The sequence below is a fragment of the Alligator mississippiensis genome, chromosome 11, assembly GCF_030867095.1.
Source record: "Alligator mississippiensis isolate rAllMis1 chromosome 11, rAllMis1, whole genome shotgun sequence".
NCBI lineage: Eukaryota > Metazoa > Chordata > Crocodylia > Alligatoridae > Alligator > Alligator mississippiensis.
Window position 1 is genome coordinate 46744435 of NC_081834.1, and position 16899 is coordinate 46761333.

At 56.7% G+C, this 16899-nt stretch overlaps 2 protein-coding genes across 3 annotated transcripts in view; one reads left to right on the top strand and one right to left on the bottom strand.

Moving 5' to 3' along the window:
* Window positions 1–2251: 2251 nt before the first annotated feature.
* On the top strand, window positions 2252–4237 carry RNF225 (ring finger protein 225). The gene is made up of 2 exons (XM_019499126.2): window positions 2252–2528; window positions 2962–4237. Exon 2 carries the CDS (start codon window positions 3130–3132, stop codon window positions 3907–3909), a length of 780 nt encoding a protein of 259 aa, XP_019354671.1. The 5' UTR covers window positions 2252–2528; window positions 2962–3129; the 3' UTR covers window positions 3910–4237.
* A 3244-nt stretch (window positions 4238–7481) lies between these two features.
* The window catches only part of GABBR1 (gamma-aminobutyric acid type B receptor subunit 1), a 42788-nt gene continuing 33370 nt past the window's right edge, over window positions 7482–16899 (bottom strand). For both annotated transcript variants that reach the window (XM_059714196.1, XM_059714195.1), the window contains 9 exons: window positions 13844–13994; window positions 12666–12798; window positions 12247–12363; window positions 11938–12045; window positions 11677–11770; window positions 11149–11276; window positions 10777–10905; window positions 9290–9433; window positions 7482–8957 (listed from right to left, as the gene is read on the bottom strand). In XM_059714196.1, coding sequence (XP_059570179.1) covers window positions 8709–8957; window positions 9290–9433; window positions 10777–10905; window positions 11149–11276; window positions 11677–11770; window positions 11938–12045; window positions 12247–12363; window positions 12666–12798; window positions 13844–13994 — 1253 coding nt within the window. In that variant the 3' untranslated portion in view covers window positions 7482–8708. The remainder of the gene's footprint in view (window positions 8958–9289; window positions 9434–10776; window positions 10906–11148; window positions 11277–11676; window positions 11771–11937; window positions 12046–12246; window positions 12364–12665; window positions 12799–13843; window positions 13995–16899) is intronic.

Below are 16899 nucleotides of genomic sequence, written 5' to 3' on the forward strand. Positions count from 1 at the left end.
CATTGTCCATTTTCTGCCGTAGCTGAGCACACCCTATTTGCCTCACTGCAGGGGCTGATGGCAGGTGAAGGCCTTTGTTCCCTATCTGCCACAGCTGGCTCCACCCTGTCTGCCCAGCAGCCCCTCCCCCCCAACAGAAAAATGTCCTGGGTGGGTGAGGGTCCCCAGTGCCTGCTGTCATGGGCTTGGGGCTCAAACCCCCAGACTGTGCCCAACCCCCATGACAGCCAGCCAGGGGTTTCCAGGACCCTGGCTGGCTTACAATGCAGGCAGCAGTGCCCCTTGCCACCTGGACTCAGTCATTGCATGGAGGCATGAGTTCCCATGCACAGGAGCCACTTATCTGTTTGGTTTTGATAACACTAAATTTAAGTGCTTTGTGTAAAGTGATTAAATTTACAGCATTACTTACAACTTCCGTCTGCACCCATAATATCTAGCTGTAGTTGCTGTTCCTCTGCCTTTGGGGGGAGATGCTCCATTTCCAGTCCCTGGGATGAGCCTTGGAAAGGATTGTTACCAAACCAAGCCAGTTCCACAGCATGACCCCTATCTGGCTAAGCTAAACACCCCCTGGAAGCTGCCTGCGGCCACAGGCCTAGTTTGCTGACCCCATGTTGACACCCTTCTTGTTACATGGCCATTAGTGAGCTCTGGGGGAGGCAGGGGCTTGTGGAGGAGCAAAGCTGCATCTGCTGGCTGGAGGGGTAGACTTGCCCCTCTTCCACTTTCCACCTAGTTCTCATTCAAGTACCTGCGTGTGCAGAGGGCACAGGGTGGGCCATGTGAAGTGGGTCAGTAATGAGCCAGAGGCTGCCTCAGCGTAGGAAACATTTTGCGTCAGGCAGGGCCCATGTTCTCATGGCATGATGCCAATGCGCAGTGACTGCAGCGGGGGAATAGGAGAGGGAACTGGAACCTGCCTGCTTCAGCCAGCCCTGGTGTGAGCTGAAGCTTGGGCTGGGCACAAAACCAGCACGGTGAAATATCCCCTTGAGCTGGGTGTAGCTGAGTGGCCCAGGAAAAGAGCAGGGCTTGCAAGGAGACTGGGTCTCCCCAGAGTTGCCTCCCGACTGCACTGAATCCTGATCTTGGCTGCTCCGGGCCAGTTCGGAGCTCTCTGCTGGGTGCAGTGGGATGGAAGCCAGCCTCTGGTCTTGGTTTCTTCAGGGCTAAATCTGGAGTCCTCGCCTGACTGCAGGGGGATTCGGGCTGGATTCTGACCTCTGTCCTGGGGGTGCAGGCTCTTGACCACAGCACAGGGCTGACTGGCCTGGTCTGGATGTCAGGGGACCCTCAGGGTCACAGTGAGGCCCAGGCTTTGCCTGCTCTGATTCTGGCAGCAGGTGCTGTGTGTGTAGAGGGGAGAGACACAACCTGCCCCCTGCCCTGGGGGAGTAGAGGTGCTGGTCCAGCTGGATGGACCAGTCCGGCAGGAGCAGAATTGCGGGTTGGGGCAGGGGCGCCGAACCATGGCTGCAGAGTAGGCCAGGCCAATCCTGGTGCCCTCCATACTGCCCTCCCAGCTGGGCCAGGCTCCGAGCCCTGTGCCCATCACCCCCACCCCTCATCTCTGGAGGTTTAAGTTGACAGAGCCAGGGCTGCAGTCCCCGTGCTCCCATGGGTCAGGTTGTGGATCCAACCTCCTGGCCTTGACATGGCATCCAGGATCCTGGCCCATTCCCGCTTCCTGTCTCCCCACCCCTGAAGAACAAGGCTGTTGGAGCAGTTGCCTGCCCCAGCATTGTTCTCCAGCCCATTTCTCCCCTGTCCCGCCCCACCCTGGGGTGCTACCATTAGCCCTTCCCCTGGAGGGTTGCCCACACCTAGTTGTGCTATGGTCAAGGCTGTCCCCTCCTTCCAGTGGAGGGGGGCAGCTCTTCCCCCACAGTCAGTGCAGGCCCTGGGGACCCCTCCCACCAGAGGCAGGGAGGCAGAAACCCCAGTATGCCAGTAGGGAACACTGTTGCAGCTTGGGGTGAGGGGTTCCTAGGGGCAGCACTCCCTGTGGATCAGTGCCAGGCCCAATGTGGTACCAAGGGGCCAGGGTGCAGGGTGTAGTCCTGGCAGTCAGTGCTGGCATGGATGCCCCAGAGCTGTGCTGGAAGGCACCGTGCTGCAGACTGGGCTGGGGGAGTGCAATAGGGGGTGTTCACTGAATGGGGCAAAGGGTTAATGCTGGTGGAGCGAGCTGCTAGTCACATTCCTGGCACGGTGGCTTCAGGCAGGGAATGCGGTGGCACCGGCTTGTCCCTGCAGCCTTGCCCAGGCCCACACGAGGAGGGTGGAGCTGCAGGCGTGACGAAAGGAAACGTTCTCTGCAGGGGACGGATTCCAGGGCTGGGGAGTGGCAGGACCGGCTGCACCTGGTGCCAGGTAGAGCAGAGCCGGCGTACGGGACGCAGCTTCCCCAGTGCTCTGGGGAGGACCAAAGGCAAGGGGAAGGGGCCCAGGGCTGGGGACACACGGAGAGCCGGTGTCCCGGCTCTGTGCCCTCCCAGAGCCCGCGGACCACAGCCAGCAAGCAGGTGAGACTGATGGGCCAGTGACTTTGCTGAGGCAGGGGAGCCCCAAGCTGGGAGAGCAGGGGCCGTGGGGCAGGGCTGAGGGCCACTGGCAGAGCTGTGAAGGGGGCAGCCTAGGCCTGGGGTCCTGGGCACGGGGAGCAGAGGCCAGGCTTGGGTGTGGGCTCTAGCAGCAAGGTGCTGTGGGGACCATGTCCTCTCTTCCCCCTTCCTTCTGGTGGGGAGTGTGGGCACCCAATCGCTCCATGCCGATGCTGCGTGCACAGATGATGGGTCTGTATTGGGGTGACTCTAGAGGAACCAGGCAATGGCTGGTAGCCCCAACCCCCACCCCCATATAATCTGGGGTGCTGGGGGCGTCTCCCAGCTGGGATGGTGACGCCAGGCTCCTTAGGTTCCTTATCACTGCTGGGTAAATATTGTCTTTTCTCCTTAGCTTCTCCAGATACGTTGCTGCAGGCCTGGCCCAGCAAGAGCTGGGGGAGAGGGCACTGGGAGGTGCCTGCTATCCCACATTGCCTGCACCCTCCCAGGCTGTAGTGCGTGTGGTGCCTCCACCCCACAAGTCCTATTTCTGCCAGACGTGAAGGAGACAGCCCTGGGCATGGCAGAGGAGAGGCCAGGTGCCATGCAGGCACCAGAGGACCAGGAGCAGCAATGGCCTGACTTGCAGGGGGCTGGAGGGCCTGAGGAGGAACAAGAGGAGGAGGACACACCCCCGGACTGCATCATCTGCTTCATGCCCTACGACCGGCTGTTCAAGGTGCCCAAGGCCCTGGGCTGTGGGCATGCCTTCTGCCTGGAGTGCCTGGCACGCATCAATGTCTCCTCTGAGGAAGTCAATGCTGTGAGCTGCCCCGTGTGCCGGGAGCTCACACGCCTACCCCATCGCAAAGGGCTGCCCGGCCTGCCCACCCGCTACGACCTGCTGGAGCAGCTGCCCTCTGTGCCTGGTGCCCCCAAGGGCTCCATCCGCTTTAGCCGCCGCAAGGGACTGCTCTATATGCTAGGGGGGAATGGAGGCCATGGCGGCAACCAGGGCTGGGCCTGGGGCCGGGCACCGGCACTGCCTAAGCCAGGCAGTACCCTTAACACCATCAGCCTGAGTGTGGATGTAGGGCGTCCTGAGCCCCGGGTCGCGGGACGTAGCCTGCGGAGGCTGAGCATCACCAGCTGGCCCTTCTGCGTGGCTGTAGCTGTGGCCATAGTGGTGACAGTGGGGCTCATAGCCTGCGGTGTCTACATCTTCTTCTGGCTGCCAGGTGTGTACAACATGGCCGTGCCGGGCCCAGGGTTCAGCAACTTCACCTGGATGCTGCCCCCAAGGCCCAAGATCAACAGCACACTCACCAACCACACTCTAGTTCCCCCCACCAGGCACTGATGCCTGTGGGCTGGGCTGGGCTGGGCTGGGATGAAGGCCACTTCCCTGCTGTGCCCAAGCACAGCCACTAGCACCAGCCCCTGGACTGCCCTGTCCCTGCCCTGCCTGGGCTGATGCCTGACAAGAGGAGCAGCTGCCAGGACCTGGACATGACTGTGAGTCTGTGACTGTGACATCCCCTGATCACTGCCAGAGAACTGAGGTGGGGGGGAAACCACTCCCTGCACCAGCCCCCTCAGACCCCATCTCCTGGGAACATGCATGTGACCCCTCTTCTCCTGTTCCTCTGCTTCCCCCTTCATTAAATGTCTTGTTTTTTGCGTGTCGATGATGTTCTGACAGGCTTCGAACTACCCAAGGGGAAAAGAATGACCCTGAGAGCGGAGCAGAGACTAGTGGGGTAGAGAGGGGGGCACTCCTGGTTCCCAGTTCTCCTGCTCACTTCCCAGATCTAGGGATAGAAGCCAGGTGTCCTGGCTCTCAGATCATCCTTCCCATATACCCTGGACCCCACGTCCCAGCCAGATCTAGGGCTAGATCCCAGGAGACCAGGCTCCCAGTCCCATAGGTTTGACCTGCTCTGTCAGCCCCTCTAACCCCCTCTCCCTTGCCTATCGCAAGAGCTGTGATGGGGGAGCTTAGCCTGGCACCTGTGTAAGATCCCCCCATCCCAGGAAGAAGAGGTCCATTGAGCTGGCTGGGCCCAGTAGGAGCAGCCGTGTCTGGTATGGGAGGCTCTGGTAGCCCTAGGGCCCAGCTCACCTCCACACAGCCCCAGGGCTCAGCCTGCTAATGCTGGCCAGAGCCTGTGCACACTCTGCTGTTAGGGAGGTGGCTAGGAAGGGAAGGCTGGGGTTGGCACATGGGCCCAGGGATGTGCAGGACCCCTGGGTTCAGTCCCCAGCTCTGAGAAGGGAGTAGGGTCTGATGAGTTGGAGCAGGGGGTTGAGATCCAGGACTCTTGGGTTCCCTTCCCTGCTCTAGGTGCAGTGGGGAGGGTGGTACAGAGGAGGTTGGCTCAGACTATGTTGTGCAGGGGCTTTTGTCACCCCACAGCTACAGGCCCCTGGTTCCTGTAGGAGGTGGGGACCCTGGTATCTGTTCCCACACTTAGGCACAGTCCATCTGGGCAGCCATGGTACATCCAGTAGGGGCAGGCAGTGCTGTGTGGCAAGGGATGATATGGAACGTCCCTGTCCCCATATCATCCCTTGCCACACAGCACTGCACTGGAAGTACTAGCCCGACCTGAGAGCAGCCTAGAGCCAGCCCCAGCCCGCAGCCTTCACACGCCTGGCCTGGGGATGGGGAGGAGGTTGTGGGGCCATGATGGTGGATGCTGCATAAGCTCCTTGCCCCATCCCAACCATCCCTGCTCCTCTTGTCAGGCATCAGCCCAGGCAGGGCTGTGGTGCAGTAGTTTGCCTCCACAGAGACTTGCAGCTGCAGTGTGATGGGGAGGGATGGGTGAATGGGTGGACTGGTCACATTGTGACCATGGAGGAAAGCAAGGAGAGGACAGGGGGTGCTTGGGGCTATATAGACAGACAGGAATGGCAAGAAGGCTGGATGTGGTGGTGGGTGACTGGACAGACAGACAACAGGACAGTTGGATGTAGGGAGAAATCTGAGACAAACACCAAAACAGGAGCTCGTGTCTCCTATATACTCCCTCTCAGTTCAGGGTTGTAGCATCACCTTGTGTGCTCAGCACGCAGGGCTGGCCTGTCCTATCCTGCAGAATCTGTGGCTGCAGGGGGCCTGCAGCCGAGGCCATGCCCCGCTCGCCCCCCGCCACCTGCGGCATGTTTAAAGGGCTTGATGCAGGCATGGAACCCCTTCCCAGCCAAGTGGGGGAGGAGTTCCCAGCTCCACTCCCACCCGGGCCCCAGCCCTGGCTCTGGCCCTGGGGAGGAAACCCAGGCATCCCCAGTGTGTGCTTCCCCCACCATGCCCCCCCACAGCGCAGCCCATGTGCGCACAGCCCAGCCCCAACTATTTGATTTCAGTGAGTTTATACTGCAATTTTGATTTTTTGATGGATCGAGGACTCCAAAACTATATCTTGCAGGGGGCCCCCAAAAATTGTGGGCTGGCCCTGTCAGCACATGTGCATGAGATGCAGTACACGTAGTACGTATATGCTGTGTTGGCTCCATGTGTAACACTGTCCATGCAGCATCTGTATGGGGTAGAAGCAGGGCACTATTCCTCCTGTATGTGGCTGTGGCAGCTGTGTGTGTGCAAAGGGCAGCTGCCTTGATGCTGTATGTATGGGGTCTGCACAGCAAGGTGGTTGTTTGGGTGTCTATGTATGCATGTATACCTGTGTGTAAATGCATGGGCCTTGTCGTGCACGATGCACTCACCCCTGGTGGATTTGTGTGCTGTGTCTGTTATGGGGCTGTGTGATGCTGTGCGGGCAGTGTCTGTGTGGGAATGGGGCTGATGCTTGTCTGGGGCAACCATATGGACCATGGTGTTTGTGTGTACCTTGTTGGCATGTGGTGTGCATCTGCCATCAAGGTGCACAATGCCAGTTGTGCTTTTGGGGCAGCACAGACATGGGGTCTCTGCAAATGTTGGGGAGGGATAGTGGAGTGCATGTAGGAGCAAGCAAGCCACTGAAGTGGCTCCACAACTGGCCTCATTACCTCAGGAACATTGTGACCTCCCAGGAAATTCAGGGCTCACTGCACCCTGATGCACTGGGCTGTTGGTACATGAGAGAGACAGCACCTGCTCCATCAGGTGCCACACTAGTGCACAGGTTGGTGTGCCTTATGCCTCAGGTCCTGTCATAGTCCATGTGTTGCATGCAGCCTGTGCTCTTATCATGCTGTTATTGACTTCCAGGTTGGCCAAGCCAATACCTGGCAGAAGACTGATTCCTGGATTTCAGGTGAGTTATCTGAGTAGCAACGGGAACTGCAGGGGGAAGGTCGCCATTCTACTAGGCCAGGGCATGCACTGAACACAGAGCCTCTGAGGTATGCCCAGGCCTGGTCCATGAGGAAACTTATCCAGGGAGCCCCCATCCTGCTGCTACATCTAGCAGAAGAGGAGGACTGAGGCCAGGTGTATCAGGACAACTTAGGGCCTGCTGCGCTAGCTCCACTGTGGAACTAGCTGTATCCTTCAGGGCCCAATTCACCCACCCCAGGACCTGAGCCTAGTCACTAGTGCAGGGTGTTGGGTGGGGGAAAAGTACCACAGTGAAGAGACTACTGTCAATGTAGAGAGTGTGACCCTCCGTCAAGGGGTAGCATGTCCCCTCTGATGGTCCACTCCAGGTCTTTGCAGCTGTTCCTACTGGTAACATGGCATGATTGTCTCCTGTAAGCCAGGGTGTGGATAAGCACCTTAGGTCCAATTGTGCTACACAGGCCAACTAGGCATGAGTCACCCGCTTATTCTGCATGCAGTTCCTCCATGGTAGGGGTGAGCAGCTGAGGCCAGTGTGATCCAGCTGTCTCTCTCAGGGTGGGGCATCACCCTGGCTCTGTGCTCCAGAGCAGAGGTAGGCAAAAGGAACAAGAGTACTTTGCATATGAACAACATGACCGCATATATGAGAATAACCAGATCCAGTTGTTGACTAAAGTGCAACTGTACATATAAGAAACCAGATCTGGTTGTACACAACAGTCTGAGAGTACATGACAGTAACCAGACCGGAATGTGCACTATGACCACACATATACAATAACCAATCCTGGTTCTGGGGTACAGTCCGACTGTACTAACAGGTAACCAGAGCTGGTTGTGCACTACAATTTGATTGTACATACAAATAATCAGAAACAGTTGTGCACTACAGTCTGACTGCACTCAACAGTAATCAGAGTTTGGTGTGTGCTCGTCTGACTGTCCATATGAGCAATCAGAGCCTGTTGTGCACTGCAGTCTGAAAAAATGCATTACAGTAACCAGACCCAGGTGTGCAATTCAATTTGATTGTACATGCTGGTAACCAGAGTTGGTTGTGCACTACAGTCTGAAAGTACATTGCAGTAACCAGACCTGCGTGTGCAATACAATTTGATTGTACATACAAATAAGCAGAGTCAGTTGTGCGCTACAGGCTGACCACATTTCTGAGTATCTAGACCCAGCTGTACCCTACAGCCTGACAGTACATTACAGTAACCATAGCCAGCTGTGCACTACACAGCTATACAAATGACCAGATCTGGTGGTGTGCTATAGGCTGACTGTACTTACGAATAACCAGACCTGATCGTAGGCTACAATAACACCGTACATACAAAGAGCTAAATCTGGGTGCGCAACACACCTTGATTGCGTGTACCAGTAACTGGATCTGGCTGTTCACAACACAGTGACTGTACGTAGAAGGCAATCAGGTCTGACCGCGTGCTACAGCGTGACTGCACACCCAGCACAAGAACACGAGCAACACCGGTGTATGTTCCCTTCTCCATTCACCTCCTGCATCTTGGTTATGAGCAGCTGACCCTGTCCCATCTGACGCTGCCCCTTCTGGCCCCCACCCCCACCAGCTGACAGACACTCAAATGATGCTAAGACAGGGCATACCCCAGACTCTATGGCCCTGGTACCCGCTCCATGGAGAGCCAATGCTAGCCCCTGGATCCTAGACACTGAGGGGCGTGGGGCAGACGGATGGACCGACGGACAGAGACAGCAATATTTTACAAAGATTAGAGATGTGGTTAAAAAAGAAGAGCCCCCCCTGAGCTCTGCCCCCTTCTTGGGCCCTGCCCCCTGCCCTGTCCCCACCCCCTACCCTGGCCCTGGCCCCAGCCACGTGGCAGTCATTTGTAGAGCAGGTGGACACGGCTGCCATCGCAGTTGCTGCGCCCCAGCTTGTCGGCCTGCTCAGAGACGAGGCAGCGCACCAGGGGCAGGCTGGGCTGGTAGAGGGTGGGCACAGTGCCTGATGCATTGGCAAAGTGGTTGTCGGCAGCACAGCTGTCCCGGGAGGGGTTGGAGGAGCGGCGCCGTGAGCGCAGCTGCTGGCGGTCATGCAGTTGCTGGCGCAGCTCCGAGACCCTTTCCTCTTTCTGTCAGGGAGAGAAGAGACGGGGTTGAGGTGAGCAAGGGGTATGGGAGGTGTGGGGGGAGGCTCAGAGGCTGCCTTGGGCTCTAACCCCGCTGGCCCCAGCCCCAGCCCTCAATTACTGATGGGCATGGAGGGGGAAGCCACCCCCTGAGGCTCTGACTCCACACCCCAATTTTGCATCCCAGTGTCATAAGGACTTGTACAGGTGGGGGGCACTTCCCACCACCCCATGTGGTCTATCAGCCCTCTGCTGGGGGTTGCTTCCTCCACCTTCCTCTGTGCACCCCCAAGGTCACAGCAGCTGACATGGGGATAGACAGAGTTCTTCTTCACCTCAGCAATGATTTTCTCCAGCTCCCTGTTCTCCTTTTCTAGCAGCCGGGACTTCTCCTCTTCATTGTTGTTGGTGGATGAGCCAGTCTTCATGGTGTCCTGCTGCTCTGACTGCCACTCCCCTCGGGTGATGAGACGCCGCATCTGCAACAAGTGTCCCCGCTGACTGTCAGAAGCAATACCCCAGTGCTTCACCTAGTCACAGACCTCCCATAGCCATTGGCAACCATCAGATACAACACCCCATAGCTACCCAAAGAACACCCCATTATCCTCACTATCAAAGGCAACACACCAATAGTGCATCTACAGCCCCGAGACCCTCCAGCCATGTCCCTGCTGACTGTCAGAGGCAACACCCCTAAACGACACTTGGAAAACAGACTCCACAGTCTTCCTTTTGACCAGTGGTTCCCAACCTTTTTTTCCCATGACCCGCTGCTGGGAGCAGTGTGGTGTGGCAGCAGCAGCAATGGCCTGGGAGTGGGGGAGCTCCCGGCATGTGGCACGACTTGTCCTTTGTGTGTGGTGCCACTGGCACTGCCTCTGCGACCCTCATTTGGGTCATGATCTGAGGTTGGAATCCACTGCTTTTGACTGTCAAAGGCAAGACTCCAATGCCTTGGCCAAGAACAACCCTGCCTCAGACAGGGGGTCAGATTAGATGAGCTCTGGAGGCCCCTTCCAGCCCAACTGCTTTATGATTCCATGATACTGCGACACCCAAACCACAGACCTGAACAACCTTCTCACTGTGGCTACATCTAGAGCATAGACCTCCCCTAACCACACCCCTGCAAAGTCAAAGACAACATACTGACTGTACACTGAGAGCAGAGATCCCAATGAACACCCCCAGCTGTCAGAACACTCTTTACTATAAAGAAAACACACCAATAATCTATTCAGAGAACAACCCCCCAATGCCAATGCTACCCACAAGAGGCCCCAAATACACCCTATAATCTGTTAGGTAACATCCCCATGTTACATCCAGTGTTACCCTTCACTTACCCTCTGTGAGCCGTCAGAAACCAACCCAAAGCTATACTGAGAACACAGCTCTCCGCTGTTTCCACTGTCTGAGGAAACACCCAAGCACCACACCCGCAGCAGAATCCCCCAGCTACATGCCAGCCAGCTTTCAGAGACTATATGCCAAGACTACACTGGAAGCAGGCATCTCCAACTGTCTAATACTATCTCCCAGTGCTACACCTGGAGTAAAGACTCCACGACCTGGCTATGACCTTCGCTTCCTCTAGGAATCAGCCAGAGACCACATCGTTGTCTCACTTCCAGCAGAGCAAGCCCTAGATTTCCACTGACCCCCTTCAACTATCACTCCACAGGCAACTGCCCACAGAACTGAGACCCCGGAGGCTCTGGCCCTTCCCTGTGCTGACGGCCAGAAAACCCTGTAGCCCTTCCCACAGCACCAGGACACCCCTCCCCAGGGGCTGGGCTGGGGCCTGCTTGTCCCATACCTTGGGCACGAAGAGGACCACCAGGGTGATGTAGGAGGAGAAGACGACGGCCAGCGAGGCGAAGGCGAAGGCAGCGTCCTGCTGGCTGTTCAGGATCATGGTGACAGGGGCAGTGATCAGACACAGCACCTGTGGCCAGGCCAGAGCAAGGGGGTCACCATGTGGGGGAGCTGGGAGGCAGATGGACCTGCTCCCCTGAACACAGTCAAGAAACAAATGCCCCCCAATCCAGCACAGATGAAAAGGGGGCTAGGGGAGTACCCTGGGTGAGTAGTGGTATTATAGGTGCAGCACCAGCGGGGAATACTCACTGCCATGCCCATGGCCTGGTGACAGGCACAGGGGATGTGGAGTGTGCTGGGGTGTACTCACTGCCACGTTGTAGATGGCCATGCCCACGGCCCTGTGGTCATTGATCTTCTCTGTAGAGACACTCTTAGTCTCATAGGCCAGGAAGATGCCCAGCAGCAGCAGCAAACCCTTGTAGCCATAGAAGATGCCTTCAGGGGAAGAGCAGGGAAGGGTAAGACTGAGGGGGGGCAACTGGGGGAGGAGCAGGAGAAGATGGCAAGCAGGAAGAGTGAGGCGAGAAGTCCGACAGCAGGGGCAGGAGCGGCGTGGGGGGGTGGAGAGGGTTGGGGAGGACAGCGAAGATTCCTAACACTCCCCCAACCACTCAACATTGTCCCTTTCCTTCTCCTCCCAGCTAAACACTGCCCATCCCCACCCTCACCCCCACATACTCCACCATCCAGATACTGCTCACTCACCTCACCCTGTCCCACTCAGACGCTGTCTGTTCCCTGCTTGGTCCCTGCTCTGTCCACCTATGAGCACCCTGACCCCCTCCATCAGCCCCCATGCCTCATGGCACTTCTGCATGAAGTCCCCCCTACCCACCGAGCCAGGTGTTCATCTTGGTGGAGCTGCAGTGCTCCAGCTGAGGCAGGATCGAAACGTCAATGTCCGTTTTGGGGTCCTCTTTGGTGAATTCCTTCAGAGACAAATTGCATGAGGGTGACCCCAAGAGGCAGAGGCAGGGATCAGGTGCTGCAAGCTTCCCTACAGCAGTGCCTCAGCTGGACCCCCAGGCACCATGCACTCCTCCACAGAACAGTGGGCTGCGAACTTGCCCCCCACGGTGCCCTGACAGGCCTTCACCTCAATGGTGCGATGGAGCGGATCCACAATCTGCCAGATGGCCAGCGTGACAACATCTAGCCCGACCAGCAATCCCACCGTGGCGTACAGCTTCCAGGGCTCGAGGGTCTGCATGGGTGGCAAAGATAGAGTGTGGCAGCACAGAGGCCCTGAGGAGCCCCTGTCCCGTTCCCTACAGCACAGAGCTCCCAAGAGCAACACTGGAAGTTGAGGTCAGCTCTGGCTGCTGAGCCACAGCCCCCCTCCCTGCCTTGAAGCTCGCCACCTCACTTCCCACCACCCAGCAGCCCAGAGCAGTGCACCCCTCACCTTGCGTCGCTCTTTCTTCTCTTCCTTCTTGGTGAAGACGGTGTGGACCCACCAGATCTTTGTGAACATGCTGCCGTAGCCCAGGCTGAAACCCAGGCCCAGCAGCCACAGCCGTGCCTGGGAGGGAACACAGACAGCAGCCTCAGGGCATGGCTAGCAGGGCCTCCCACCCCTCAAAGCTCTGTCTTTGCCCTCTACTACCCCAGGAGAGAGCCGCCAGCATGACTCTCCACCCCACACAGTCCTTCCCCCAGAAGAGGCCCCACGGCTGTGCCCCATTTCTAGCATTGCTCTCTGCCTATCCCATGAGAGCCCCTCTTGGTAGGACCCCATGCCCGATTCATCCCTGTGCCCCCTGCCCTGCCTTCTCTCTGCTGGCACCTTGTCCCAGCCCCACTCTTGGGTCATACTGTACCTACCTGGCAGACAAAAGGGAAGAGCCCAGGTCCGATGTGGTAGCCGTCCAGGCCAAGGGGGAAGACAGCAGCCAGTGCCAGTGTACAGCCCACGGCCGTCATGTTGTTCAGGTAGGGCTGAGAGTTCTGGATGTACCTGTATGGTGGGACACCAGGCATCACCTGGGGGTCCCTAAGGCCAGCCCCCTAGTTCTCACTCCTCTGAACCACCAGACACCCCAGATATCAGTCCTACCTTCCCCCTTTACCCACATGCACCCCAGAGATCATCCTACCACCCCAGTCCTGATCCTCTCACAGCCCCAGGTGCCACCTTCCCAACCCCTAGCCTCCTACCCTAGACCCCAGACCTACATGTCACAGCCCTCCCAGTCCTACGGGCACAACTGACGTCCTCCTAACCCTGCCCCAGGCCTGCTGGCACACACCTACCCCCACTAGGGATGTCTCTCCTCTGGGTCAGGATAGGATGGGCCTTGGGGTGGTAAGGGGGGACACTGACCAGATAGCCCCATTGTGAGGCACAGGCAATCCCAAAGGAGGGACAATAACTGCCTGTGTCTGGCTGTAGGGACACACAAGTGTTCACTGTAACAGGGGATGTACTGGCCACTTGGGGCTGTGGGATGAACATGCAGACCATGTAGATCTACTGGATGTTTGAGGGTGAGCACTGGGCTGTGTGGGGTGTCACTGAACATACGGTGCATGTATGGGCAGCAGCATAACTAGGGCTGGGTAAGACAGTCACCTGCCCTGGGTGCCAAGTTAGGAGAGGGCCAGAATCACCCCCCACCCCCTCAGTCTCAACAGCGTTGCCATGCTTCAAAACAGTTCCCGGCTGCTGTTGCTTTAAAAGAAGCAGAGCCAGGGCAGGCAGAAAGCACAGACAACAGCTCAGCCAGGACTGTTTAGGAGCTCCTGGTGGGCAAGGCTGATGCCCCCAGGCCCCACTCTTGCAACCTGTACATCCCCACTCACCCTGCTCTCCCACAGGGCTTGCCATGGGCACCAGCTCAGCTTGTCACACAACTGCACAGTAACTACAGTGGGCATGGGGGACTGTACTGACTGGGGAGAGGTGGCTATGGGATCAGGTGTAGGATGTAGGGGTCTGTGCTGGGTATGGACGGGGCCTGGAGCATGGAGGGGGCCACGCTGGTCACTGGGGTGTCACTGACCGGACATGCCCATTGTAGATATTGAAGGCCAGGCAGATGATGGCCAGCAGGATGCCCAGGCTGGCCAGCACCGACACCGAGATGAAGAGCTTCTGCGACAGGAAGCGAAAGGTTGTGATGACCTTGGTGTAGTCAGCTGGGGGGGTACCTCCTGCAGGACAGACAGCAGAGTCACCCAGGGGCAGCACCCAGAGACCCCTCATCCTGCACAGAGCAGTAGGAGAGGCCCCAAGTAGCAGACCAGGTCCTGCATCAGGCCAGGGGTCATGCTCCCAGCCTCAACAGGTAGCACCCTGCATGCACTCCAGTACCAGGGGACCCTGGTGCCCCCTGGGAACCCTGTATCTCTGACACTAATGCATGACCCAAGCATGCCCTCTGAGATTCCCGTGTCCCCCTGATCCCACCAAGACCTCTGCATCCCTCTGGCCCTCACCCATGTCTCCTCGAGCCCCTAGGGCTCCTGCAACACTTTGAGAAGATTATCCAGGAGCACATCTGGGAAGGACCAGCAGTGGGGATGATGCTCAGGGGCAACCAGCATGCATAGGTTCATTAGGGGCAGGTCCTGTCAGACCAACCTGATTGCCTCCTACGATCAGGTCACAAAATCATTGGATGCAGGTGTCGTGGTGGATGTAGCTTTTTCTGGACTTCAGGATGCCTGGGAGACACTGTCTCCCACCCCATTCTCATTAAAAAGCTAGGCAACTTTGGCATTGATGTCTACACAGTCAGATGGGTCGCAAATTGGCTGAGGGGACACACCCAGAGAGTGGTGGTGGATGGGACATATTCATCCTGGAGGGATGTAGGCAGTGTAGGCCAGGGCTCGGTCCTTGGGCCCACATTGTTCAATTTCTTTATTAGCGACTTGGACAAGGGGGTGAAAAGCACCTTGTTCAAATTTGCTGACGACACCAAGATTTGGGGCGAGGTGGGTACGTGAGAAGGGAGGGATGGGATACAGCTGGACCTGGACAGGTTGCAGGGTTGGGCAAATGAGAATAGGGTGGGATTCAGTACTGACAAGTGCAGGGTGCACTTGGGCAGTAAAAACCAGCAGCATACCTATAGGCTGGGGAACTCGCTTCTCAAAAGCACAATGTCAGAAAGAGATCTTGGAGTCATTATTGATTCCAAAATTAACATGGGCCACCAATGTGAGGATGAAGTCAGTAAGGCTAACTGCACCTTGTCATGCATCCACAGATGCATCACAAGCAGGGCCAAGGAGGTGATCCTCCCCCTACATGCGACGCTGGTCAGGGCACAGTTGGAGTACTGCATCCAGTTATGGGCACCACACTTCAGGAGGGATGTGGCCAGCATTGAGAGGGTCCAGAGAAGGGCCACTCGCCTGATCTGGGGGCAGCAGGGCAGACCCTATGAGGAGAGCCTACAGGACCTGAACCTGTTCAGCGTTCACAAGAGAAGGCTGAGAGGGGACCTCGTGGCTGTCTATAAATTTACCAGGGGGGACCAGTGGGGAATGGGAGAGACCCTGTTCCCCTGAGCATCTCCTGGAGTAACAAGGAATAACGACCACAAGTTGTTTGAGAGTAGGTTCAGACTAGACATCAGAAGGCACTACTTCACAGTCAGGGCGGCCAGGATCTGGAACCAACTTCCAAGGGAAGTGGTGCTGGTTCCTACCTTGGGGGTCTTTAAGAGGAGGTGTGATAATTACCTAGCTGGGGTCATATGAGGCCAGTACTCTCTCCTGCCCAGGGCAGGGGGTCAGATTTGAAGACCTACTTAGGTCCCTTCTGACCCTACATCTATGAATCTATGAACATCCTCCAGACCCACATGCGCACCCCTGGTGGCTTCCCACACACCTCTCACTCCTCCTACGCCCTGCAGGTTCCCCCAGAACCCCCCTCAAACCCACACCAGTGAACTCCTCAAGCTACATGTGTCCCCAGTATCCTCCTGCATGCCCCTGCTAACCTAGGTCTACACCATGGGACCCACATGCACTCATGCTGCCACCAAGCCCATTGGAGCCACTGCATGCTGTAGGAACCTCCAGATTCCCACAGGCTCCCCCAAGGCCCCAGGGCCATGTGCACCCTCCTAGGCCCCCTATGCCCCTCCAGGACCCATTTTTACCCCCTAGATCCCACAGGCTTCTAGGCCCCTGACTCTGCTGAGCCACAGAGGATCATAGGATTATAGGAAAGAAGGGCTGGGAGAGACCTCAGAGGTCATCTAGTCCAGCCTCCTGCTCCAAGCAGGACCATCCCTGACTGAACCATCCCAGCCAAGTGTCTGCCCAAACAGCTCTTAACAGTTTCCAGGGATGGAGAATCCACAACTTCTCTAGGCAGCCTGTTCCAATGCTTGCCCACTCTTTTACTCAGAAAGCTCTTCCTTGATCTCCAACCTAAATTTCCTTTGCTGCCATTTGAAGCTATTGCTCCTAACCTGTCCCCTATAGCCACAAGGAAAAGTCTATTTTCATCCCCTTTATAATCACCCTTCAGGTATTTGAAGACTCTTATCAAATCCTCCCATCAGTCTTCTCTTCTCCAGACTAGATAACCCTCATTCTTTCAGCCTTTCTTTCCAAGTCTTGCCTCCCAGGCCTCTAATCATTTTTGTTGCTCTGTGCTGGACCATTTCCAATCTGTCATTATCCTTCTTGAAGCATAGGGCCCAAAACTGGACAGAGTACTCCACGTGAGGCCTCACCAATGCTGAACAGAGCAGAAGAATCACTGTCTGATTTGCAAGAGATGCTCCTGTCAATACGACCCAGAATGCTTTTGGGTTTTGTTTGAAACAAGAGCATACTGTTGATTCACATTCAACTTGTGGTCCAATGTAACCCCCAGTCCTTCTCTGCAGTACTGCAGCCCTGCCAATCATTCTCCCATCTGTATTTATGCATGCAATTATTCCGTTCTAAGTGCACGGCATTGTATTTCATCTGATTGATTTTGGACCATTTCTCCAGTTTATTGAGGTCATGCTGGATCTTAGCCCTAATTTCCAGCATGTCTGAAACTCCACCTAACTTGGCCATGCTCCTAGCCTATGGTGGGCAATTC